General features: G+C 43.2%; 1 protein-coding gene and 3 long non-coding RNA genes across 4 annotated transcripts; 2 read left to right on the top strand and 2 right to left on the bottom strand.

Moving 5' to 3' along the window:
• Positions 1-2,683: 2,683 nt before the first annotated feature.
• Positions 2,684-5,028, top strand: LOC112434236 (fatty acid synthase-like). The gene is made up of 4 exons (XM_024801959.2): positions 2,684-2,794; positions 2,925-3,023; positions 3,464-3,715; positions 3,843-5,028. Exons 1-4 carry the CDS (start codon positions 2,705-2,707, stop codon positions 3,978-3,980), a joined length of 579 nt encoding a protein of 192 aa, XP_024657727.2. The 5' UTR covers positions 2,684-2,704; the 3' UTR covers positions 3,981-5,028.
• A 1,095-nt stretch (positions 5,029-6,123) lies between these two features.
• Positions 6,124-10,801, bottom strand: LOC143421424 (uncharacterized). Its single transcript, XR_013101057.1, has 2 exons — positions 9,425-10,801; positions 6,124-6,449 (listed from the first exon to the last, which is right to left on the bottom strand). It is a non-coding gene; the product is annotated as an uncharacterized LOC143421424 (long non-coding RNA).
• Positions 10,802-10,952: 151 nt separating this feature from the next.
• On the top strand, positions 10,953-14,164 carry LOC143421425 (uncharacterized). Its single transcript, XR_013101058.1, has 2 exons — positions 10,953-11,082; positions 13,236-14,164. It is a non-coding gene; the product is annotated as an uncharacterized LOC143421425 (long non-coding RNA).
• A 1,091-nt stretch (positions 14,165-15,255) lies between these two features.
• On the bottom strand, positions 15,256-16,404 carry LOC143421326 (uncharacterized). Its single transcript, XR_013100949.1, has 3 exons — positions 16,282-16,404; positions 15,939-15,997; positions 15,256-15,759 (listed from the first exon to the last, which is right to left on the bottom strand). It is a non-coding gene; the product is annotated as an uncharacterized LOC143421326 (long non-coding RNA).
• Between the last annotated feature and the right edge of the window lie 11,030 nt (positions 16,405-27,434).

Here is a 27,434-nt window from a genome sequence, read left to right as displayed (position 1 = left end):
ATAAGTGGCTTCTTTCAAAGAAAAAACTCAGGTAGATTTTATTTTATATATTATGCTTTGTATGTTGTTCAGTATATTTCTATGCAAAACAAGAGGAATTTCAATACACAGCAGTATATTCACAGCTGAAACCAGATATTTACATACACTTTAGGGAAAAAACATAAAAACATTTTTTTTTTCTGTTAAACATCAATTTAGAGTGAACTTGCAACTAGAAGATCACTGGCTGCTCTCTGCCCAGCATGGAGGTCACTGCAAACTCTCGGTACCTCAGCAGAGCTGGCAATATCATCAAGGACTACTCTCACCCCAGCAACCAACTGTTTGAACTATTACCGTCAGGCCGACGGTACAGGTCACATAAAACCAGGACAAACAGATTCAGGGATAGCTTCTTTCCCAGAGCTATCACCGTAGTAAATAAGAACAAAAACAATTGAACCTATTCCATACCGTCACTGTCATTATATTATGCTGCTATTCATACTGTCATTATATTAATGCTGCTATCCTGTATATATTGTACAAACTATTGTTTGAGTACTTACGATTGTTTTTTTGTACTTTTTATATTTTACATTTATATTTATTATTGAAACTTGCACCAAGGGAGTGGCACTCCAATTTCGTTGTACTCTGTACAATGACAATAAAGGCTATTCTAACTTGTTTTGTTTTAGATAAATAAATATTGAAATATCTTTTGAATTAGTTAAATGTCAGAATATATAGAGAGAGAGAGCTGTCTATTATTTATCACTTTCATCAAATTTAGGAGTACATATACACTAAGTTTATTGTTAATTAAGAAGAAAACTGCAGATGATTGCATTCTGATCTTAAGCAGCCTCTGATAGGTTAGTAGAGTCGGATTTTTTAGTAGAGTCCTCTGTCCTCTGCTGGATGTGTTGGAGAACACTTTCAGCCCTCTGAGGACTGCATACCACTGCCTGAGCCAAGCCAATGTGCCACTAAGCTCCAGCCAGTGTCCACACTGCCAGAGGTCTCCACACATGCTGGTTCGGTGTCTGTCTCCGCTGAAGGGTCAGAGGAACCCGTTTGAGCTGTCTGTCTCGGCTGGAGGGCCCAAGGGGCCCATTCAGCCACCTGTCTATGCTGAAGGGTCAGAGACCTGTTCGGCCTCCTGTCTCCTTTATAGTCGAAAAAGATGTGCTCCTGGTGCACTGGCCATTGCTGCTACTCAAATCGAGCGTGGACCTGGACCTCCAGCAGGCCCCGGGGACCTACGTCACACCTTGCTCTTGTCTCCCTTACAGCTGAAAAAGGTCCATGCTTGTGCCCTGGCCCTTCTGAAATTCCCTCTCCATTTAGCCGAGGCAGTGAGTCGGCCTCCTGTCTCCCTTACGGTCGAAAAAGATGTGCTCCTGGGCGCACTGGCCCTGCTGCTACTCACATCGGGCATGGCCCTTGCCCTCCAGCAGGCCCCGGGGACCCACATCCTCCCCTGCTCTACTCCCCCACTAGCTTCTTCTCCTGCAGTTACCCTCCACCACATATCCAGCACATATCCAGCTAACCCTAACCCACTACAATTCGTCCTGATTGTAGCACAAGTGGAACCAATAAGCAGGATTCATTGGCAAGCAGACAACCAGTTCCAACTACTGGGAAGAACCAGTGCGATGCATTTTGTGGTACGCGTCGTGGTAGCTCCTGCTAGGATTTAGGACAGACCTGAGGCTGATGAGAAGGATCTGGGTGTTGCAGGGCCGTCCTGGCTGACACGGCGCTGCGTGAAGCTCTGGGATGCTGCCTCTGGACTGGCACACTGGGGTGGTGGTTCCCCTGTTTAAAGACCTAGACCTGAGCGTGTGCTCCAACTGTCACACTCCTCAGCCTCCTCTATGCCAGGGTGTGTCTGTCAGTCAGGCCTCTGATTCAGGAGGAAGCAGTTTGTGTCCTGGTCATGATCACTGGAGCAGCTTGTTATCCTCTCGACTGCAGGGTCTGTGGGAGTTTGCACAACCAGTCTACATGTGGTTTGTGAGGCTTCTACTTTTGTAGGATCTTCATCTTACAGTACAAAGAGCCTTTGCTGCAGCTGTTGTTGTGTTTTGGCGCCTCATGGATAACTTTTCATGTCATTTGAGTTTCAGGCTTGTTGGTGTTGCTGAGCTGTGTGCATCGTCTGCGTGGGTTTGTCAGCATAATGGGGCTCATATTAAAATGACTTTACAGTCACAGAGAAAAACTTTAAAACACAAAATCAACACTTTGAACCATCGTGGAAACTACGTGTCCTTACTTGTCATCAAATGATGAGTGTGCGTCCTCACCAGGTGTCACAATCATGTGTATCAAAACGTGTGTAACTGTTAAACAGCAAAATGTGTTAAAGCTGAAAGTCTGACTGTTCAAAGGTGAAACTACAAACACTTGTACATATACAGCTCCCTCCATAATGGCCTGAGGAAAACCAAAGACCTGATGTGATTTCATGTTTTCTTTGTTTCACAGTTTAAAAGTTTGTGGTTCTGTTCTCAGACCTTTGTCACTCACATGTTGTGCATCAGCTGTTTATGTCACTGTGCAGCCAAACTAACTCCCCTCATGTGTTTCCTTTGCAGCTGCTCCTCTGGATAGCATTGAGTCCCTGGCTGCCTACTACGTGAGCTGCGTCAGGCAGGTGCAGCCGGACAGAGTCGCTGGATATTCTTCTGGTGCCTGTGTAGCATTTGAAATGTGCTCTCAGCTGCAGACCCAGAATCAGCCTGTGGAGTTCCTGTTTCTCTTTGATGGCTCACATTCATATGTGGCAGCGTACACACAGGTCAGAGAAACACTCGCGCATCTTTATTTCATGTATATGCTGTATAGCGTGTGTGATGTTGGTTTTGAAGGATGAGCTCTGGTCACATGATCTGCATGTGAACAGGTTTAACTGTGTTTTTGATTTGCAGAGCTACAGAGCCAAGCTAACACCCGGCAACGAGTCTGAGGCTGAGACTGAAGCCTTGTGTGCCTTCATCCAGCAGTTCACTGGCATTGAATACAACAAGGTATACTGTCTCTGACCCACAGGTTCACACACAAGTATTCCTTTATGTGGCATCAGCGTTAAAGGCCACACAACCTGAGCTTTTGCCTCACGGCGCCTGTAAGGTAAAGATGGTGACTGTAACACAGTCTGGAGCTGCTGTTCCAGCACAGTCTGTGTGTGGTGCAGGTTTGACTCAACAATGATGTGATGTTTGGAGCTGTTATGGAGACTAAAGTAAAACATGCGGTTAAATCAAACCTTCGTACAGTTTCTCACTGAAAGCTGACATTTGTAACTCCTGAATATCAAAACATCTTCATTTTGCATTTTCATATACATAAGATCTGTGATGTTCATTAATTATGTGTCACTTACTTTTCTGAAAACAACAATATCTCCGCGAGCACGCGGTAACGTTTGCTATGAACTTACAGTCGTCTCCATGGTTACATCCTACAGCTTTTGGAGACTCTGCTCCCGCTGTCAGACCTGAATGCACGCGTCAGTGTGGCCGTGGACCTAATCACCTCCGCTCACAAGGACATCGACCGAGACTCACTGCACTTTGCAGCCTCCGCCTTCTACTACAAGCTAAAGGCTGCTGATGCATATGTACCTACTGCAAAATACCACGGCAGCGTGAAGCTGCTGCGCGCCGAAACCAGCAGCGAATATGAGCAAAACCTGGGAGCTGACTATAAGCTCAGCGAGGTACCGATGCACATTTACATCAGTCTGTAGTACTTATCTTCACTGTGCGTGTGTGCGCTTGTGTGTGTTTCTATAAACTCTGTCTGAGCCTTCCAATGTTCAAACTGTGTACTGCGTCTTTCTTCAGGTCTGTGATGGCGAGGTGTCGGTCCACGTCATCAAGGGAGATCACCACACTTTCCTAGAAGGCGCGGGGGCGGAGTCTATCAAGAACATCATTCATAACTCGCTGGCTGAGCGAGCTGTCAAACCAAGGGAGGGTTAAACATCCACCGTCTCTTCACCCTAATTCCTCAGCTTTCCCCAAACTAGACTGTAAATGTGTCGTTATAGGAAGTGTTTGCACTGCTTATGTTTACACGCTACTGTTATCCTAATATCCCAAATGTTAATGGTTAGTGAACCAGTCGACATCCCATCATCTCACAGCTCCATCGATTCCAACTGCAAGTTTTGTTTTTTGTTGCCATATGTTGTTGTTTGCAGAAGTTCATCCCACAACAAAATAACGTGGTTAAAAAATTAATGTAACAAAGTAACAAACACTGACACATTGATTGAATCCTGAATTACATAACATCACTCAAATTGGTGTTTCTGCTCATGCAGACATCAGTAGACAGGCAAACGCGCTGCGACCAGCCTGATGAGCGACTGTGGAGGGAGGGCTGACCCTGCAGCCGTGTTTCTGCACACTAACTACTCGTAACACAAGTTGGAGGCATTTCTTTATTTTGTGATATTTGTTTACTTTTCAGTCATGTGACCACACAGTCATCAGTTACAGTGGCAACCAGCAAATGTTTACGTTGTCAATAAGTTAACAACAAATTAAGTGTTTCATAAACTGTGTTTTAACAATGACACTCGTGTTACTGTAATTTACAGACCAGTTATTTCACTAATTCAGAAGAAAAACTGCTTCTCTTCATGATGGACTGTGTCAAACACACGCTGTTGTTCTGACAGACGCCTGTGACAGAGGCGTCGCTAAGGACCAAATGTGTCTCTTCAGAGGTTAATCAGAGATGTGAATGATCACTGTAACAGTGAGATCATATTTACTGATGTAACCTCTGAGAAACTGTTTCCTTTTAAAGGCTTTGGTCCAGAGATCTAAAACCTCAGCAAATAATCCAAACCTGAGTACAACAGCTGGCCTGAGACCTGTGATTGGGTCAGTGAAGGAAGCTGCTGATTGGAGATGAATGTGCTGAGGAGTCACAGTACGATGGACGTGACAATAAAGGCCTCTGTGTTTTATTGTAACATTTCTGTTATGTTTTGTAGGACTAATAAGGGCCTCAACAGTCGCTCAGTGTTTTCCTTCATTGTAACGAGCCTGTCCCGTTGGATCTATGATTCCTGTGCTTTTGTTGTCGTTACTATTTCTGATCATTTATCTTGTAAATATAGTTTTTGGGTTTTGTTTTTTAGAGGATGGGTCAGTTTATCAGGGACTGAAACACAAATCCTGTTGACCCAGAAAATTCTTAGTCGCTGTTGGCGCCACCCGACCGTTTAGTTCAGACCATTAAAGTAACGACTGGTTCTATATGACACTTTTCTACATGCAACAAAGGTGGTGATGGAAGGAGGAGAACAAACTTTTTTGTCTGTATTTAATAGCACAATGAAGACCAGACAGCAAAGCAGGGAGGGAGAAATAAAGGGCCTCAGGTCAGAGTTGAACCCGGCCGCAGCATTTACCCCATGACCAGGTGACGTGGTCACCCGCCCGACCCTTACGCACAGCAGTATTTCACTTCAGCTACCAGGAGTATGTGGGTCGAGCATGCAGACTGAACTTTAGCTGCATGTTAGAAAGCCGAGTTTATGAATGAAGGCTAGAACAAATGTCCCGGCTGAAGGAGGAGGGGCTGCAGAGGTGTATAAACACAGGTGGGCGGGGCAGGGCTAGTGTGCAGGATGACTCAGTGACCTACACTGACCCGTGTTGGTGAACATTTTGTTAAAGTTAAATGTTTTCAAGCTGACAAGTAAATTATCCAGCGAGCTAAGTTGAGCTGACCGACGTGCAGTAAGGTTTTCATGCTCTTCACTAACAGCTGATCGCTGAGAATATATCAACAGTAATAATGTCCTGTAATTCCCACGGCTCTGTATGTCACACCTGCGTATGCTTCCCCATCACATTCATCACCTGTTCCTCTGGTGTCTCTGATTGGAGCACGCAGGTGTGTGGAGCAGAGTGAAATCACACACCTAATGCTGTTTTATTCAACCTGGATCTTGGAAGTTTTGATTAACATCAGTGTCAAACATGAACTAACTCTTTGTCCCCTTCAACATTACATGTTGTTTTTTGAAGTAACAGGTTCAGTGATCTTAAAAGGCTGCGGTAACGTGTCGCTGATAAAACACTGAGTCATTTTCAAATTATTCACTTTAGTTCAATTCAGCTTTATTGTTTTATGTGAAAGTCTCCATCCTGTGTCCTTCACTTATCTTTATCCCAGGTGTGAATTGTTCACAGGACTTAAAAGAAGGACGTGTCTGTGGAAAAGGCTCCGGCCAACCTAAACTCCTCCCTCATCAGGACACAGAAGAGCCGCTGAGGCAGCGCCTTGGAGTACGCTGCTGGTCGCGGCACACAGGTGCGCAACAAGATCTCCCGGCCTGCTGGAGGAGGGAAGTCTGGTACTCTGCTGCTTCCCCCAGTTTGCTTCTTGTCAGATCCCAAGTCCTCATCGACGGGCGCCAGAAGGGCAGCCTAAAAGGGCAAAGGTCAAATGTTAGCAAACAGCAACCGATTCTGAAGAAATGTGCTGTGTGATATTCAGAAGTACTGTAACCCGAGTCTCCCACAGAGACCTGATCCAGACTACAGCTCACAAACACAGCTCCTCTACTAACACCTCACTGCAGCTGCACGCTGCTGATCCTGTCTGTGATTAGAAATGATTTCAATAAAGTAAAACAGAGGCTCGTTTTCTATGAGCGTAAACAGGGATCTCTTTTTCAGTCTCAGTGTAACAAACGTGTTTACTGAATAAGTCTTTCAGTAAAAATGTTTTTGTTAATTCAGTAAAATCTGCAAAGATGACTTGTACTGTTGGCAGCAACAAACAGAGACAACAGAGTGTGGGACAGACAGGAAGTCAGGACACGTCTATGTGCTTCACAGTGGGACTAGAACATGAACATTTCTACACACACCACAGGCAGCAACTGTGCAAACCTCCACGTCACCAAAAACACCCTGCAGGTCCCATCAGAGCAACGGCAGAGAAAACAGATGAAAGGTCTGTTAGAGAGAAAAACGCTTCGCTGCTTTCTTACCCGTATGACACCAAAAGGGTTTTGTTTTTTTAATAATAAAGGCTTCATGTTTTACAGTTAAAGGTAAAGCTCATGCAAACATGCAGGCTTATTTGTCTGATCAATGCAAAAGTTCAAACATGTCTCTTTCAAGCCTCATTATCAGCTGAGATCATAGTAAAGACACAGACAGGATCCTGATCCATCTGTTCTTTATATAATTACTGTTTTTACTGTAATGTAGAATATCATGGACATAATACACAGACTGCAGCCTAAATACTGCTAAAAACAGCTCTTTTTATTTTTAAGGTTTCACGTATTAACCTTTTATTATAAAAGTCACCTGATCCTTAGCAGGTGTGTATACAGAAATACACCAGGTCATTATTTAAGCAAAGCGAAGCCAAACTGCTCCTGTGTGACAGATGAAGTCCACCTTTAAACAGCATTTAGATGCTGCTAATGAAACTCGATTAGTGGCAGCACTGGTCTGTGGGCTGGGGACACTGGTGCCACCAGTACAGCGCGCACTTTTCACAGCGCCACCATGTGGACCAAACTGTATTCTGGGTCAAACCTGATGTTTTATCATTTACACTGAACAAAAATATAAACGCAACACTTTTGCTTTTGCTCCTGTTTTCCATGAGCTGAACTCAGAGATATGAAACATTTTCTACAAACACAAAAGACCCGACACTCGCAAGCAATGTTCCCTCTAAGCTGCGCGCGTACACAATTGCGCACTGCTGGCACGGTCTCTGCACAGAAAATCTGCGTTGCGCGCACAAAAAAAAAAAAAAAAATTCACCTGAATTGAAATTAAAATGAAAACTTTAACAATCCTGTTTTGCAGTGTTAGTCAGTGACTGGCTGCTCCCGTATAGGATTAGAACGAGGCCACCTTATCCCGTAGTCCAGCCAATCACGCGATTCACATTCGTATATACGCAGCTAATCAACGTCGCTGTCAGGCTCTGACGCGTCCTTATGCGCCGACACCGGTGTTTTAGCAAAGCGGCTGATGTGGAGTGAAGCCACGTTAATGACAACGTGTACAACCATTGGAGATGTGAGCAGGACCGACGGAACAACTGACGGGAAAAGTGTGGACTTTATACCAGTTTTTAAATTGTGTTGATCGGCCGCGTACAACCAGAGTTATGATAAAAATATCTGCAATGTTTGGTTTTCTTCCTGAATACTGTCGTTGTTTATATTTACTGCGGGAAGAAACGGTGAAAACGCCGTTTTATAAGGAAAACGCTCGAAAGCCTGTGAGCAAAAACAACACCCCACCACCCTTTCCTATTGGTGGAAAAATGTACCATGTGGACCAATCAAAAATTATATGGCAAGGGTTAGAAACGGGAGGAAGTTTTAGGAGTGACGGCGGTGCTTGGAGATGTGAGAGATTTGCGACGTTTAGCGCAAATCTTATGTAGTGAGTGTGTAGTGTAGTCAGCAGTTTTGTTGTGTGTGTCAGAACAATGAGGCGACTGCTGAATGTTACAGGTGTTACAGCAGTGATACATCTGCTGTTGTCCTGCAGGTATCAGGCTGTTGTTCTCCTTCATCTCATAGTGGACACAAATTATTTTTTGGAGTGGCACAAATAATTTGTGTGGCATCAGATTTGATGCAGAACAGCTGATTGTTCTGTAAATAGTTTGAAATGTTTAATTAAAAAACGCCTTGGCTACATTTTTAGGTAAACAGCTGCAAAAAACTTTGTTTGCATAACTCGGTTACTTTTTTGAAGAAGTAACTATATAATTAATTGCCCAACATTGGTCATTATATCCTGTATTTTGCAGACAGAGTTACAGACTCTCTCCCAGACCACAGACTCATAATACAAGTCAGAGCTTTATTAAAAAAAAAAGAAAGAAAGAAAGTTGTGTTTTCAAAATTAGAGTTATTTTTACTTCCAATAGTGTTAACATACTGCACAGGTCAGGAACAAGATTTTTTGTTACATTTTCATTGTAAGTGGGCTGAAGCAGTTAATTAAAAGTAGTCTAACATGCCACACCTGTGAGGTGTGGCATGTCAAGGTGCTGATTAGACAGCATGAATATTGCACAGGTGTGTCTGAGACTGCCCACAATAAAAGGCCACTCTGAAATATGCCGTACATGTGTAGCACAATGACACATGTCGCAAAACCAGTCAGGATCCGGTTCAGCTCATGGAAACAAAAGTGTTGTGTTTATATTTGTGTTCAGTGTAACAAATACTGAGACGTCTAATAATGTTGTGTGTTGTTCATCTGAGGACGCTGCAGAGAACCAGATTATTTTTATTATCCTGTTTGTCTGTTATGTGAACCTTTAGAGGATGTACCTTATAATGACTGAGTGTGTTTATCGCACTATGTTAAATGTAACTGTGAGCGACACGAGGCTTACTGCTCATGGTTACCTCATCAGTGGTGAAGTCAGCCAGCTTGATGCAAGAAAGAGGAAGAACAAAAGGATGAAAGAGCAACACACAGATGAAAAACAAAAACAGACTTTCTAACCGACAGAGCTGAAATCTGAACATGTCACCAGCTGCAGGAGGCAACGCTCTGAACCACGTCGTTCCTCCTCCAGATGGAGCTTTTACTGCCTATAGTCTCTTGACATACAATGGTTGGATTGTCCTATGATACTGTATCAGCTGAGCCTCAAATTCTTATGATCTCGAGCTTCAGTCTCAGTGAATCCTTAGTTGGCTCAGATGCATCATCTGGTGTTTGAGTGTAACAAGGTGGTTGTAACACAAAAGGTGTGTATGTGTTTGTGTAAACAGGTGAGTGTGGTTTGTAGTGTCCAACTAAAGCAGCGTGTCTAACCAACCACATCTCCAGGGCTGAATCAGGTGACCACGAGCCATCGCTCCACAGCTGCTGAGGGAGCTACAACCCTCATTCAGCCTTTCATAGACATACGGCAATGAACTGTATGAACAATAAACTTTATTCATACACACAAATCCCTTTAGGGTTGTGTCAGCGAGGGCAAACGTGCCACATCAAATACATGGAGCTACAAGCTGTGGTGACCCACTGTCAGTAAGGGAGCTTTATTACACACACACAGCATCAAATCATAACAACAGTTACCTCAAGCTACTTCTATGTTATAAGGCAAAGACCCTGCAGTTACACAGGGAAACATTAGGTGACCGTCTGTGAGCGACAGTGGGAACCAAAGCCTCTAACAAACATCCATCGATAGATGAGGGGCAGACGGGCTGAATGCAGAGAGGTCTACTAACACATGTTGAGTGAAGAAGAAACACCCAGTGCATTATGGGGAACTTAGACCTATAACTTAGACCTGTGTGCGCCTTAGCATATGCTACTTCCGGCGCATAGCGCTTAGTTTCCGGTGTGATATTCGCTCCTTGTTCACGGTCGGGTTTTTCAACCAAATGGACGAATCAAGTGGCAATTTACATTTTTCGAGATGTCGAATGTATCTGTAGATGATGTTGATCGACTTGTCGATATTTCCCCCCCGCGCCTCAGAGCAAACGAGAGAAAGGATTCAGATTTTATACTTCTCAGTATCTGTAAACAGCGCTCCCTCGTTTATGTTATAAATAATTATAAATTTGTTGTGTTTTCTTTAACAATGTCAGAAGGAGAGAGGCACTGAGGCACCGTCTTCCGCCCCCCGATGCTCCTGCTGCGCCTCCTCCTTCTGACAGGAACTGCCTACAGAACAAGCATGAATGATGCCTGAGTGGACACACACAACTCACAAGTTCCTGGCTCTGTCAGCTCCTCTGCAGAGGGTTTCCCTAAGAAGGTGGACCTAGCAGGGTCACCGGGGGACGGGGAGCTGTGCCTCACGGCCCTCACTTCGTCGGAGAAACCCTCATGCAGAGTTCAGAAACTTGTGTGTTGAGTATGTCGCTGTGAGCCTCCACCATTTAACTAGTGGGTGCAGCCTGAACTGTCTAGAGACAGACCAGACCAGCTGCACAACACAGACACTTCAAACCTGAGGACAAATCTAAGAGAACAGAAAAAGGAAAGGAAACTTAGCTTAGAACCATGCAGCGCTACAGGAGACGGCAGCACTGCAGAGGTGAGGACCGGCACCTGTTTGAAAGAGACAAATGCACACAAAATAAGTGTTTGTTGTAGAATGTGCAGCATGAAAGTAGCATGCATGTTTTGCATAGAACTGTTTTATGCATCTGCATTTCACAAAGAATGACAAATTGGTATACGGGACAACAAATAAAATCTAATGTATAGAAAAAAAGATAATAGGATATGCCCATGACAATAAGAATGATAAAGGACTTCACAAAGTCAATTTATTGCTAAAGTGTGATCTTAGAAAATTGCTATTGTGCACCACACTAAACAGAACAAATTCTGTCAAAACTTACTTTTGCAAGATCCCACAAATGTTTTGCAAGATCTTGAGAGTTTTTTTCTTTGCATTTATCATGCTTCCATCAATACCTGTAAAGCTGTACAGAGTACTGCAGCTGGTTGTTAATGAATGCAACAAAGACCACCAGATCAAAGTACACCTAGCCACGAGTGTTTCCCCTTCCACTGAGCACTATCTTCATCTCGCAAAATACATGTTCAAATTTTTTTTCTTCAATGTGCCTTGCGAGGCTCCATAACATACCTATCAATCTGTGAGCATTTCTCAGAGGCTGCAGCAACTGCAGCTTTTGAGGAAGTTGCAACAGCACATTTGTGAATTCTCACGCGTAGCCCTACAGGAACACCCACAGTTACAAATACCATAGCGACCAACATCAGTGCTACTACTGCCCACAGTTCATGTAAAGGAAACATAACGGTGTCATACAATAAACTACAGAATCAGCATTGTTGTCTGTGAAGGTTCTCAGTCATTCAGGTCATCGTAGTCAAAGGAGCTTGTAAAGAAAAGCGTCTGGACTTCTTTAAGTTGCTTGAAGACGTTTCACCTCTCATCCGAGAAGCTTCTTCACTTCATCAGCATTGTTGCACAATTCAATCTTGTTACCCTTCTTTAAAGTCCACCACCTGTGCTGCAAGTGAAGTTGATGCATTAACACATTGAAAGTTGTGGCACTTCTCATTATTTGACGTGCACAGCTGCTCTGTGTGAGGGTCAAACATTTGTTTATTCAACACCTGTGAAGGTATCAGAAAAAATGCATAGATAGCAAGAGAAGCAAATTAAAGCACTGCACGTGCTTTACGTGCTATGACATGCTGCACGTCATAAAACCCAGTTTCTTGATTAACATTTTTAAGAGTTAAGTTGTAATACTTTTGTGCATTATTAAAACAAATCCTAAAATTCTGTATCACTGTGCTGTTACGAGAAGGTAGCTTGAATGTAGGTATCTGGCCCTGTGTAAATCTTGAGCATGAGTGATGTTGTGGGACAGTGCACCAACTACACAGGTACAACAGCCGGAGAACCAAGAACCAGGAACAGCTACTTGGCGATCCCGACACAGACTCCAGCTTTCCATATCTGCATCTGCAATGAATATTAATAGAGATAAAATACAATCTTTTATCCTGTCTTCCTTCTCTCAGCCCAACCGGTCGCAGCAGATTTGGCGCTATATAAATAAAATTGAATTGAATTGAATACAATTTGCGCTCTCAGAGTGCTTCTTGTTTGTTTTTGTTGTAATCTGACTGTGGATTTTGATGTTTTTAAAAGCATAATACAGCAAAAAAACAAACAAACAAACAAACAAAACCCAGAAGGCCTTTTAAATTTCTTTAAATATTGTTCTGCTTTAGTCAAATCAAAAGATTGTATATTATTAACTTGAAATTGAATTGTGATTTTAATTTTAGGAATAGAATTTTAAGAATATTAGTTTTTACTGTCTCCAAATGGACAGGTAAAAAGCAGCTTTGAATTGACAGACCTCAAATAATAATATATTTCTTGGATTCGAGGGGGCACCCAAACTCCACCTACACTACTGTGCTAGACAGCAATATCACAGAACAGTGAACTCTTGGCACACACAAAAAATCCCCAGTGTAATCAATCCTCCACAGCAATGAAACACTGGATTATTGGGTACAGACACTCTCTTGTAGCCAAAAGGTCAGAGGGTTAGTCCTTTCCAAAGCTATCAAAACATCATTTAGCAGGGCAGCGGCAAACAGTGTCTGAAAAGTGACTTTTCATAACCACTGTCATACTTATTAGATATTAAATTTACAATTGTTTTCTTCTCTGTATTGTTATCCATTCAGAACCAATACAATTATCCTGATAGATGCAGAAGGGAATGTGATCTTCACAGAGCGCACCATGCTTGACTGTGACACAACCAAATGGAGCACCAGTTCTTTCCAGTTCAAACTGCAGGAGTGAAGACACAATGGAGGAAACCTACTCTGTGCCTTTCTGCATCATCTCTCCTTCCGTTACCTTTTCCTCACCATCTCCTTCAGCTGAGCCTCATGTGACCGCAAAGACTCATCAGCACTTTTTTTATTCAGCTAGTCACTAGCTGCCTCGTTAACATCAGTTTCATATATTTCTTACTTTTGATTTAATTTAAAGATGTATGCTAATTTTTTAAAAAAAGCAAAGATGCCAAAGAACATTTAGAGTTTTGTAGAGGAAAATATTTTACCTACATGTCATGAACCTTCTCAAAAATTATAGCTTGAATGTAATTTGGTAAATATAAGATTGGTGTGATGCCATTTTCTGTCATGAACGCTAGACATTGTGGCCCTTTCACACACATGGCAAAAGACAGGAGATGATCTGTGTTAGGCACATTACATGCAGTACGTTATGACTGGTTCTGACATTAGTGGTTTTAAATACAGCTTGTCTGGGTGAAGTGTAGAAAAGCTCGTCTGCGGTGCATGAATACATGCTTTTTGGTGTCCGATGTAACCTTCCATCCATGATTTACATTTTATGCTCTATTTTCAGGCTGCAGGCTAAATTGGCATCCTATGACAAGTCCTAGGGTCACATATATTTTTCTAGAAGATTTAAGTTCACACGAGTCATCACCAGGATTACTGGCTACTTTGTAAGTTTCTGATTACCCTTTCATTGGTGTTTAGGTAATTTTGCGTCACAGCATCAAATGTTTCAATGCACTGTTAAATGCACTGGATCTTGAAAAAACAGCCTGAAAATAAATAACAGTTTATCCAAACACCTCTCTTTTTGATTGTTGCATTATGATTACGGATACAAAATAACTGTCAGGAACCATGTGCTCACACACATATCAGTATAGGCCTAGGAAGCTGGCTCCGCTGCTTCCTGTATGACTCTAGGATTTACCCACATGCAGGTGACGTATGAGTAATGTATTTATTAATGTGAAGAAAGCTTTTTGTAACCAGATTGAACCCATGGTTAATTTGACTTCTGTTCCCTAAAAGAAAAAGAGTTCAAACTTGATATGATTTGTGAGTAATATGTACATATGTATTTTGATCTTTTGTTAGTTTTTTCCATTTAAAATCTCCCTATGGTCATTTAACCAGTATCCCTGGTTTGCAGTGTTATGCCATTGTATGTACTTTAGCTGACCTGCAACTGTTTTCAAACAGTGACCCCTCCTGCCTGTGTGGAATATTGCACCCTTCAGGATGTACCTGAACATTTGGTGTATTTAAAGATTACCTTCTTATTTTTTTAACCAGCAGAATGGGCACTGGTATCTTCACATCAATGTTTTAAAGCAATACAGCATCTAAAGAGGTGTAGAGGAGTATAAATCTAGACAAGTACAAATAGAATACCAGTGGCACAGCATTAAAAAATAATGGGTTTTTTTTATCTGATTAATTTCAGCTGTGAAACAAATTTGTGGTTGTATTACCATCACTCCATGTTTATAGGCTGTATGTAAACATCTTTATAGTTTTCTTCATATACTGTGTGCTGTAAGCATCCACCAGTCCCAGAATTAGCACTCTCTGCTAAAGGCAGCAAGAGTCCACTCGACAAAACCAAAGCATGTTTTGTAAGATTTTGCATCACTGATTAAATATATCTGAATTTATTGATTCATGCAGGAGGTGTGTAGCACATGCTCACTTTAATGTTATGTTATAATTTGGTTGCTCTTCCCATTTTTAAAAACATTATCCTTTTTTAATGCTTGTCGGCTACCCCTTGTAGTCAAAGTGTGCATAAAGGGATTTCACGCAATATCAGGAGTTTCAAAAATGTGAACCATCTCACTGGATGGCTTCACATTATGTGAAAATGGGGGAGGGGGGATTCCAGTTATTCAATGGGACGTCGTTTGTAAACTGAATGATGCTGGAATTAGTAGCAACATTTTTCCACATTTAGCTCCAAGCCTTATTAAAAACATGTTTTTTCAAGTCATTTTTCACAATATTCAAATTTCCAAAGAGGAACTGGAAAATGTTCTTTCCCTGAAAATGTCTTTTACTGAAGCTGCATCTATCCTCTCCATCTCAAGGCCTACTCTGTAAGACTATTATAACAAGTAAGTTATACAGTCGCTTACATTTAATGCTTCATTGAGCTGTATGTTTAAGTGTAGAAGAAAACCAAAGATCAAAGACGACACAGTTCAGTGCCAGTTAGCAAAGATGATGCATTTTGTCCTTTGGATGTATCATATTGCTGGTCTCTGTCAGCCTCTGTGGACCTTCACCACCATCTGCACCACGCACGAGGGCTTGAGCCCATATTCAGATAGAGATGCAGAGTCGTTCACCAATAGCTTCCCAGCGACAGTCAGCCGGACTTCAGCCATAAGATATCCTACACACACAACAGAGGACAGAGATGAACCTCACAAAATATTTAAACATGTCAAAAACTATTATGTCAGGTTCCCTGAACACCACTGAAGATGCACACATTTTAAACACACTCCTGTGTCCAAAACTCCTTAGCAGTGACAACAAAGTTAATATTTCAAAATCATCCTCAGTGCACACCTTTTCCCCCACTGTGGTCAAGATGCTCTTAGCTGTTTGGTTCCTCCTGCTCAGGATTTCTTCAAAGGAAAAAAGGAAACAAAAAGCAGTTTTAAAAGTTTTTTGTTGGTGGTGTTTTTGACTTTCAAGCTCAATCAAAGCAGAAAAAGACTTCAAAACAAATTCAATTGAATGGATGGGTATAATCTTCCATTGAAAGCCAGCAAGAAATAACAGTTTTTTAGAGAGTTTTGGTCATCATACACATAACAGCAATCACTGCGTTTGCAATATAATCTGTGACTATTATGAAAGTAACATACATAACTTGAAAAGCTAAAATCAATCATAACATTAAGCTCACCTTGTTTTTGTGGAGAAGGTGATCAGGCTTTTTCTTCACGTCCTGAGACCAGGTGCACTGGATCATCACCAGCTTGTATCTTCATCCTTTTTCACTCAGTGAAGTCTCTCTCTTTGTTCCCTTTGCAACAGAAAACTACTGTGTGATCACAGGTGAAGTTAGGGATATTTTTCCTGTGCAGTTTTTATAGTGCTTCATTTGGTGAAGCTGTTGATCCACTTTGATCTCAAAGGATCTCGACGGTGGAAAAAAGTAATATTTCTCCTTACCATTAGGCTAAATATAGATATAACAATTTATAATATGTCAGCAGCATCCCCATAAGGGAGGTCTCCCTGTAGTGTCCCGAATGCAGATCCATTGTGATAAGAGAGAATGGATCAGATTTGAATGTCCTCTGTAAAGTGTGCACAGCAGTAAATGGACAGCCGTTTGAATTCTGCTTGCAGTGTTTGAGGGAATGGGAGAGTCCACGGCCTTGGAAAGACTGCTGTGAAAATCACTAAAAACACTACAAACCTGCCCAGATAACCTTTGGTTCATTGGAGGAAGTCCACGGATGTCCTTCTATCCGTCCCTGTCTCACCTCCTGGTTGAGTACAGCAAGTGGAATTGTAAATTTGTTGTTTGTCCTCGATGTAAGGTAAAGTTATGTTTTCTATGCCTGAAGAGCTATACTAAATGTATTTTTTTAAAGCGACTTCTGTGTACCATGCTCCAGCGGTGTAGCTGTATGGCAGAAGAAATAATGACAGAGACACAAAGCTTCCAAGTTTTACTTTTGATGTGGGAGTGCCTTATTTGTAATAATGTACCATGCTGTGTTTTTTAATTCTCTATCTCTCTAATTCTCTCCAAATCAAATATAATTAGTGTTGGGTTCTATTGATGAGAAATTTGCTACTAAATGTGATCTTTACAGCTGCATTATGTCTGAATCATAATGATAATAAACCTGAAAAATGTAATTCATTCATAAATGTGAAATATAGTTAATCATACATTATGTTATTACTCATTCCTTAAGATTTAGTTATTTTATGTTGACCTGTCATTGTCTGCTGCTTCTTTAGCATTAGCTTGATGGCATTAATCACTTGTGCTATTCAGGCATTTTTTCCGTGTTTTTTTTTGTTAGCTTTATGATGACTGCTATTTTTTCTTCTAAATTGTTTAAGGAAATCAATGTCTATTTTATTAAAACCTTGTTATGCTTAATAAACAGTTAGGGTGTAAAGCATGCATGTTACAAGCACGTAGATGCTTTTATTTACAGTTTGTCATTGGTTTCTTCTGCTTGTGCAGTTTTCCAGCCACCTTCTTCCCGTGCAGCACACAGTCCCAACATGATCAGATGATGCAGAACAGCCGTGTGGGTCAGCATCCCCTGACACCACACCCTGAACCCACCAGCCAAAGCCCTCCCTGCAGCTGAGCCACAAACCACATATTATCTCATTTAGAAAAATGTTTTGAGTAACTGACAAAACACGTAGTTAAGATTAATTTTTAGGGGTTTTGTTGGTTTTATAAACAGTTTAGTTTGAAACACACTGAATAATTCATTAACTACATTTTAAAAATCTGAAAAGCACTGTGGCGGGGCAGGGCCGTGCAGAGAGGTTTAAAGGGACGGGTGCTCAAAGTTAAAAAGGGGCACATTGAACCAGGTTGAATAACAACAACACACATTCATCAAGAATCTAATATGGGAAGAGAAGGGCTGTGTTGATCTGAGACTGTAGACATTAAAAAGTCCACAGGAGAGATGGTAGCTGATTAAACAAGTGTCATGAGATAATAACAAAATGCAAAGATTGGTGACAGCGCTTGGAACCATAAGGCAACAAAAAGCTGTGAGAAATAAATTAGGCTCTGCCTGTGAATCACTCTTTGCTTCTCTTCTTCCTTCCATCCCATCATTTCATATATCACTCTCCACTTGCTATGTGAGAACAAGGCACAACTTGTCTGTGAAGGTTCTCAGTCATCCCGGTCATCGTAGTCTTTGCAAGCTCCTTTGAAGGCACAACTTGCTATTGCAATAAACTATAATCTAATTATCCACACCTAACAACTCTTGCACTTAATCTATAATAAAATGATGACAGAAAAATGTTATAGCACTGCCTTTAGTAGCCTCACACAGCTCCTGCTGTTTCCTCCTCATGTCCTTACCAGGCATGTCTGGACAATGTTATATCATGAGTAATATTTTTTAAAAAAATCCATCTAAATAAAACACACACATGCACGCACACACAGTGACATTTTAGACCTTCTTCAGAATACTGTATATACTATGGGCATCACGGTGCTGATCCATAATCCTTACATTATTATTTATTACTAGAGCTACAATAATAACGCAATGAGGAGGGGGAAGTAATAAATATGAAATAATGTATTTATGATGATTCCATTTGTTTCACTATCCACTCTGTGCAGGGGCAAAGCTTATTACATTTTTAAACTGCAGAGATACAATAATTTTACTGCTGTAAAATCCAACTTTTGTCTTATTTAAAATATAAATCTAATATAATCTGCTTCTTAATGTATGTTCTTTAAAATACAGCGTGTGTTTTTAATATATTATAATTATAATAATTATTATGTGGACATGCATATTAGATCGTTTTTTAGTGAAATATAATCCCTCCAGAAAGGCAGGAAAAGCCCGGAAACTTACTTTAAAACTAAATATGTTCCCTAAAACGGTGACAGAGCTACAGATCCATGACAGCCTTACACAGGTAGCCAGCAGCTGTGACCAGCACTGCTTGTGCAGTTAATAAAAGGACAGGTAATGTTTGTCGCGCTGTTGCACACACAGCACGCTCGTTTGTTTCAGTTCGTCAGTTGCCACAAGACAACTTACCAACGTGTACGTAATAAGCTAATACTCCTGGGTGCTATACACTACAGTGCACGCTGTGCACCTACTTACTGGGTTTGTCGCATCAGTCTGTGTCTCTGAGTTAACTTGTGTTTCTCCTACAGCTCCGGACCGCAACAAATGCGCGTGCTCTTTGTGAGCTCGTTCCCGGCTCGTAACCAGCGCGTTCTGCCGTCAAGGGCGATCATTGGTTAAATGTGATCATGTGACTGATGCAAGCCAGATCCTTTTATTTAGCAAAACTGTGATTAATAGTTAAATATTATTGTTGATGGGCACAGACAAGACTCCGCACGCACACACACACACATAAAAAAATAAATAATTTTTTTTTAAAAAGTTGCCTCAACAAAAGGGCACTTTGGGCACCCATCAGGAAAGGGGCGGGTGCTCAAGCCCCTCTAGCCCCCCCTCTGCACGTGCCTGTGGCGGGGTGTGGTTTGTGGCTGAGCAGCATCAGGGGAGGGGTGGAGCAGTGGGTGTGTGTGTGTGTGTCCATCCATCCCTAGGTGAAGCTGCACCCGATGAAGGAGAGGAAGAGCGCAAATAAGTGGGGCTAAAAACCACAGCACTTCTCAACGGTTTTTCAGATAGAATCAGATAGAAGCGCATTCTCCTTTATAAATATGTGTATCCCTTCGTTACCATGGGAACGAAGATAAAGGAAGTTGTAGAGTCAATGCGGATTTTGTGGACATTTGAAAAGGTCAGGAGTTAAGAGTGGGACACTTGGGGTTTTTTCTTCTTTTTTTCTTTTTCTTTTTGCCACAAGACCGGAAAAACGGCATGTGTCCCTAAGTTGCGGCTTCGGTACGTTGGGATCTACCTATCCGAAGAGGAAGACGCATAAAGGGAGTGACTTTTTTTTTTTTTAATTGGCAGATAATTTCAAATGCAGCGTTTCTATCAGCTCAACAAATGTCAGCACACACAAACTGTGTGTAGTGTGTAGCACAGTGCGTTGGTAGCCAAATCGCCGGCTGCGGTGTTTGACACGAAGAAACAAGAAATCAAGCTGAGACAAGAAGAAGGTTTAGAAAGACAAGACAGGAGAGGAAGAAGAGACGTTACATTTAAAGGTAAGGACTCCTCATTTAAAGATCACGTGTAAGTCCTCGTGTTTTTAAATCACATACTGGGTCTGTACAGGTAACATTATGTTTTTTACATAGTGTGAAACGTGCTACAAATCAAACTTAGGTAGACTGTGTTACTTAAAGGCTGCAGGAAAATACTCGGTTGTGTTTAAAAAGGTTAGTTTGCTGTACTGTGATGGATTTAAAGCAAATAAGGATCCTAACTGCAAAAGAAAATAATTTTCAAAAAGGTTGAAATATCTAAAGCAATGGCAGATTTAAAAAAAAACACACACACAATAAAAACAACAGACTGCAGGGAGGTTCTGTTCTGTGATGTCACAATCAAGCTGGTCTGAATAGAGATACAGTCCCGATCAAAAGTTTAAGACCTCTTGAAAAATTGCAACAAAAAAATAAAAAAGTCATATTTTGCATGGTTGGATCTTAACAAGGTTCCAAGTAGAGCTTCAACATGCAACAAGCAGAAATTGGACAAAAGCATTTTTTGAGCATCCAATTTATTGAAAACAAACAGAAAAACAAACAGAAATCAAAGTTCCAAACATGAACTCAGTAATGAATAGCTTCACAGCTATTGCTGATCACTTCAAAAAATTTGTTGCGGCTCTGTTATAGCATCACACAAACATCTCACATAAGCTCTATCTCTACAGTTTTATGTCGCACTCATAGCACACTATGCCCACATTTGTGGAGAGCAACCTTTGCATCATTTGTGGTAATGGGAAACAGTAAGGCATTTTGTACCAGGAGCTCGTTTTGCTTGTCGACCCCTAACAGTCAGCAGATAACATGTTAATCAGGTTATGTTATGACAATCCCTGCAGCACATCCATTTAAATGTCTTGGAGACGTGAGCGGGGGGGCCAACTTCACTCACTCTTCAAATCCAACAAAAGTGGTATCAAATGTTTGTGCTATGTTTGTGCTGCTAAAATTGTCGTTTGTGCTGCTTCTGTTTTCAAAGACATTAATGAAAATGTAAAGGTCAAATGTACTGTTTATAAGATTGGGGAAAACTGCAGTCAGCTGAGACTGAAGAAGTCACTTGGATGAGTGACGAAACGTTTCTCCCACTGAAAGTGTCCGGATGAACAGAATCAACCTTTTGGAATTTACTTACCCGGATGATTAAGCACGCATCAAGACGTTGTTTTATTAATATTTTTAAAATGATAGCGGCACAAACAACAATTTTAGCAGCACAAACCAGCACAAACATAGCACAACTGATTGACACCAATTTTGCTTGATTCCATTAATATGAGGGGGCTGGTTGACCTCTGATGACCTCTAGAAATTTTTATTAATATCTTTAAAATGATAGCAGCACAAACGAAAATTTTGCAGCACAAACGTAGCACAAACGTTTGATACCACTTTTGTTGGATTTGAAGAAGGTGGGGGGGCCAACTTCACTCACATTTTGGAGACCGTTGATCAAACGTAAATATGTCCAGTCACTTTTGATTCAACCTGCTTAGCTTGATCTCACATTTGCCATTTCCTCTATCTCTATCCCCTGTGTGTGTCTGTTTGTGTGCTTGTGTGTTTGTGAGTGTGTGTGTGTGCGTGCGATGATCTCACATTTGTCATTTCTTCTTTCTCTCTCCCCTTGTCTTGTGTGTGTGAGTGAGAGAGAGATTATCATCTAACATTTGCCATTTCCTCTAGCTCTTTCCCCTGTGTGTGGGTGCATGTGTAAAGGTAAGAAGCTTAGTAATGAAGTAAATGAATTCATTGACGGGTGAACAAACAAGGGCAACACGGTGGCACAGTGGTTAATATAGTTGCCCGCACAGCAAGAAGGTCCTGAGTTCAACTCCACTATCAGGCTGAGGTCTTTCTGTATGGATTTCTCATGTCCTCAAAGTGTTTGTGGGGGTTCACTCCACGTGCTCCGGCCTCTTTCCAAAATCCTAGTTTGTGGAGAAACTCTGAAATGCTCTTAAGTGTCTAGGGTTGTCTGTATCTGTGTTAGCCCTGTAACAGACTGGTGACCTGTCGAGGGTGCACCCTGCTTCTCGCCCTAAGATAGCTGGGATAGGCTCGAGCTGCCCTGTGACACTGGAAAAGAAACACAGCAGAGAATGGATGGGTGGCTGATCTAACGTAAACATTTCCAGTCACTTTCAGTTCAAGCTGCTTAGCATGATCTCACATTTGCCAATTTCTCTATCTCTTCCCCCTCTGTTGTGTGTGTGTGAGATATTCTCACTTTTGCCATTTCTTCTGTCCCTTACAACTGGTGTGTGTGTGTGTGTGTGTGTGTGTGTGTGTGTGTGTGTGTGTGTGTGTGTGTGTGTGTGTGTGTGTGTGTGTGTGTGTGTGTGTGTGTGTGTGTGTCCCACATATTGCATACTCTGCTTTTGTCCTCAAATCAGGTAGGAAGTGTCTGTGTGGTTGAGCTGGTCTGGTCTGTCTAGACTTTCACTAGATAGATCAGACTGCACCCACCTGTGACACAGGTGGAGGGTCACCAGGACATGCAGAACTTGCTGACAGACTCCTGGCCACCTCTTGCCTCCTTAGTAGAAAGGGGCCACTCCCAGAGGCAGAGGGCTGTGAGGCACCGCCCGCCGGGCCCTCTCCTTTGGGAAAACCCTCAACACTGGGCCGAACCTTGGAGTTCTGTATGTCCATTCAGGCACACTCCATGCTTGATCTGTGGGCAATTCCTCTCAGAAGTGGAGGTCACGGTGGAGGCGTCGGAGGGCGGAAGGCGTTCCCTCAGTGGCTCTCCTCTTCTGAGATTGTGTAAAAACAAAAGTCAATGTAGTGTAAGCAGCTTGAAAGAAAGTAACTGAACTTTTTTAAATTTCTGGGAGACGGTTGCTCACACGCGGGCGGCACAGTGGTTAGCACCGTTACCGCACAGGAAGAAGGTCTTGAGTTCAGCTCTACCGTCGCTCTGTGTGGAGTTGGCATGTTCTTCCTGTGTTTGCGTGGGTTCTTTCCTTGTACTCCGGCTTCCTGCTTCCTGCCACAGTCCAACGACCTGCAGTTAGTGGCAATAGGTAATCGAAGAGTGTAAATTGGCGATAGGTGCGAATGGTTTTCTGCGTCTATGTGTTAGCCCTGTAACAGACTGGTGACCTGTCGAGGGTGCACCCTGCTTCTCGCCCTAAGATAGCTGGGATAGGCTCGAGCTGCCCTGTGACACTGGAAAAGAAACACAGCAGAGAATGGATGGGTGGCTGATCAAACGTAAACATTTCCAGTCACTTTCAGTTCAAGCTGCTTAGCATGATCTCACATTTGCCAATTTCTCTATCTCTTCCCCCTCTGTTGTGTGTGTGTGAGATATTCTCACTTTTGCCATTTCTTCTGTCCCTTTCAACTGATCTGTGAGTGAGTGTGTGTGTGTGTGTTTGTCCCACATATTGCATACTCTGCTTTTGTCCTCAAATCAGGTAGGAAGTGTCTGTGTGGTTGAGCTGGTCTGGTCTGTCTAGACTTTCACTAGATAGATCAGGCTGCACCCACCTGTGAAACAGGTGGAGGGTCACCAGGACATGCAGAACTCGCTGACAGACTCCTGGCCACCTCTTGCCTCCTTAGTAGAAAGGGGCCACTCCCAGAGGCAGAGGGCTGTGAGGCACCGCCCGCCGGGCCCTCTCCTTTGGGAAAACCCTCAACACTGGGCCGAACCTTGGAGTTCTGTATGTCCATTCAGGCACACTCCATGCTTGATCTGTGGGCAATTCCTCTCAGAAGTGGAGGTCACGGTGGAGGCGTTGGAGGGCGGAAGGCGTTCCCTCAGTGGCTCTCCTCTTCTGAGATTATGTAAAAACACAAGTCAATGTAGTGTAAGCAGCTTGAAAGAAAGTAACTGAACTTGTATAAATTTCTGGGAGACGGTTGCTCACACGCGGGCGGCACAGTGGTTAGCACCGTTACCGCACAGGAAGAAGGTCTTGAGTTCAGCTCTACCGTCGCTCTGTGTGGAGTTTGCATGTTCTTCCTGTGTTTGCGTGGGTTCTTTCCTTGTACTCCGGCTTCCTGCCACAGTCCAACGACCTGCAGTTAGTGGCAATAGGTAATCGAAGAGTGTAAATTGGTGATAGGTGCGAATGGTTTTCTGTTTCTATGTGTTAGCCCTGTAACAGACTGGTGACCTGTCGAGGGTGCACCCTGCTTCTCGCCCTAAGATAGCTGGCATAGGCTCGAGCTGCCCTGTGACACTGGAAAAGAAACACAGCAGAGAATGGATGGGTGGCTGATCAAACGTAAACATTTCCAGTCACTTTCAGTTCAAGCTGCTTAGCATGATCTCACATTTGCCAATTTCTCTATCTCTTCCCCCTCTGTTGTGTGTGTGTGTGAGATATTCTCACTTTTGCCATTTCTTCTGTCCCTTTCAACTGATCTGTGAGTGAGTGTGTGTGTGTGTGTGTGTGTGTGTGTGTGTGTGTGTGTGTGTGTGTGTGTGTGTGTGTGTGTGTGTGTGTGTGTGTGTGTGTGTGTGTGTGTGTGTGTGTGTGTTTGTCCCACATATTGCATACTCTGCTTTTGTCCTCAAATCAGGTAGGAAGTGTCTGTGTGGTTCAGCTGGTCTGGTCTGTCTAGACTTTCACTAGATAGATCAGACTGCACCCACCTGTGACACAGGTGGAGGGTCACCAGGACATGCAGAACTCGCTGACAGACTCCTGGCCACCTCTTGCCTCCTTAGTAGAAAGGGGCCACTCCCAGAGGCAGAGGGCTGTGAGGCACCGCCCGCCGGGCCCTCTCCTTTGGGAAAACCCTCAACACTGGGCCGAACCTTGGAGTTCTGTATGTCCATTCAGGCACACTCCATGCTTGATCTGTGGGCAATTCCTCTCAGAAGTGGAGGTCACGGTGGAGGCGTTGGAGGGCGGAAGGCGTTCCCTCAGTGGCTCTCCTCTTCTGAGATTATGTAAAAACATAAGTCAATGTAGTGTAAGCAGCTTGAAAGAAAGTAACTGAACTTTTTTAAATTTCTGGGAGACGGTTGCTCACACGCGGGCGGCACAGTGGTTAGCACCGTTACCGCACAGGAAGAAGGTCTTGAGTTCAGCTCTACCGTCGCTCTGTGTGGAGTTTGCATGTTCTTCCTGTGTTTGCGTGGGTTCTTTCCTTGTACTCCGGCTTCCTGCCACAGTCCAACGACCTGCAGTTAGTGGCAATAGGTAATCGAAGAGTGTAAATTGGCGATAGGTGCGAATGGTTTTCTGCGTCTATGTGTTAGCCCTGTAACAGACTGGTGACCTGTCGAGGGTGCACCCTGCTTCTCGCCCTAAGATAGCTGGGATAGGCTCGAGCTGCCCTGTGACACTGGAAAAGAAACACAGCAGAGAATGGATGGGTGGCTGATCAAACGTAAACATTTCCAGTCACTTTCAGTTCAAGCTGCTTAGCATGATCTCACATTTGCCAATTTCTCTATCTCTTCCCCCTCTGTTGTGTGTGTGTGAGATATTCTCACTTTTGCCATTTCTTCTGTCCCTTTCAACTGATCTGTGAGTGAGTGAGTGAGTGTGTGTGTGTGTGTGTGTGTGTGTGTGTGTGTGTGTGTGTGTGTGTGTGTGTGTGTGTGTGTGTGTGTGTGTGTGTGTGTGTGTGTGTGTGTGTGTGTGTGTGTGTGTGTGTGTGTGTTTGTCCCACATATTGCATACTCTGCTTTTGTCCTCAAATCAGGTAGGAAGTGTCTGTGTGGTTGAGCTGGTCTGGTCTGTCTAGACTTTCACTAGATAGATCAGACTGCACCCACCTGTGACACAGGTGGAGGGTCACCAGGACATGCAGAACTCGCTGACAGACTCCTGGCCACCTCTTGCCTCCTTAGTAGAAAGGGGCCACTCCCAGAGGCAGAGGGCTGTGAGGCACCGCCCGCCGGGCCCTCTCCTTTGGGAAAACCCTCAACACTGGGCCGAACCTTGGAGTTCTGTATGTCCATTCAGGCACACTCCATGCTTGATCTGTGGGCAATTCCTCTCAGAAGTGGAGGTCACGGTGGAGGCGTCGGAGGGCGGAAGGCGTTCCCTCAGTGGCTCTCCTCTTCTGAGATTATGTAAAAACAAAAGTTAATGTAGTGTAAGCAGCTTGAAAGAAAGTAACTGAACTTTTTTAAATTTCTGGGAGACGGTTGCTCACACGCGGGCGGCACAGTGGTTAGCACCGTTACCACACAGGAAGAAGGTCTTGAGTTCAGCTCTACCGTCGCTCTGTGTGGAGTTTGCATGTTCTTCCTGTGTTTGCGTGGGTTCTTTCCTTGTACTCCGGCTTCCTGCTTCCTGCCACAGTCCAACGACCTGCAGTTAGTGGCAATAGGTAATCGAAGAGTGTAAATTGGCGATAGGTGCGAATGGTTTTCTGCGTCTATGTGTTAGCCCTGTAACAGACTGGTGACCTGTCGAGGGTGCACCCTGCTTCTCGCCCTAAGATAGCTGGCATAGGCTCGAGCTGCCCTGTGACACTGGAAAAGAAACACAGCAGAGAATGGATGGGTGGCTGATCTAACGTAAACATTTCCAGTCACTTTCAGTTCAAGCTGCTTAGCATGATCTCACATTTGCCAATTTCTCTATCTCTTCCCCCTCTGTTGTGTGTGTGTGAGATATTCTCACTTTTGCCATTTCTTCTGTCCCTTTCAACTGATCTGTGAGTGTGTGTGTGTGTGTGTGTGTGTGTGTGTGTGTGTGTGTGTGTGTGTGTGTGTGTGTGTCCCACATATTGCATACTCTGCTTTTGTCCTCAAATCAGGTAGGAAGTGTCTGTGTGGTTGAGCTGGTCTGGTCTGTCTAGACTTTCACTAGATAGATCAGGCTGCACCCACCTGTGAAACAGGTGGAGGGTCACCAGGACATGCAGAACTCGCTGACAGACTCCTGGCCACCTCTTGCCTCCTTAGTAGAAAGGGGCCACTCCCAGAGGCAGAGGGCTGTGAGGCACCGCCCGCCGGGCCCTCTCCTTTGGGAAAACCCTCAACACTGGGCCGAACCTTGGAGTTCTGTATGTCCATTCAGGCACACTCCATGCTTGATCTGTGGGCAATTCCTCTCAGAAGTGGAGGTCACGGTGGAGGCGTCGGAGGGCGGAAGGCGTTCCCTCAGTGGCTCTCCTCTTCTGAGATTATGTAAAAACACAAGTCAATGTAGTGTAAGCAGCTTGAAAGAAAGTAACTGAACTTG

This window comes from Maylandia zebra, linkage group LG12, assembly GCF_041146795.1.
Source record: "Maylandia zebra isolate NMK-2024a linkage group LG12, Mzebra_GT3a, whole genome shotgun sequence".
Classification (NCBI taxonomy): domain Eukaryota; kingdom Metazoa; phylum Chordata; class Actinopteri; order Cichliformes; family Cichlidae; genus Maylandia; species Maylandia zebra.
Note: the sequence above shows the minus strand (reverse complement) of the source record. Positions and strands in the feature narration are given on the sequence as shown.

Excerpts from the sequence above, each read along its gene's own strand:
- LOC112434236 (XM_024801959.2), top strand. The coding sequence starts at position 2,705 with ATGTGCTCTCAGCTGCAGACCCAGAATCAGCCTGTGGAGTTCCTGTTT. Across the intron at positions 3,024-3,463 it reads CTGGCATTGAATACAACAAG|CTTTTGGAGACTCTGCTCCC; the intron begins GTATACTGTCTC and ends TACATCCTACAG. Across the intron at positions 3,716-3,842 it reads CTGACTATAAGCTCAGCGAG|GTCTGTGATGGCGAGGTGTC; the intron begins GTACCGATGCAC and ends GTCTTTCTTCAG.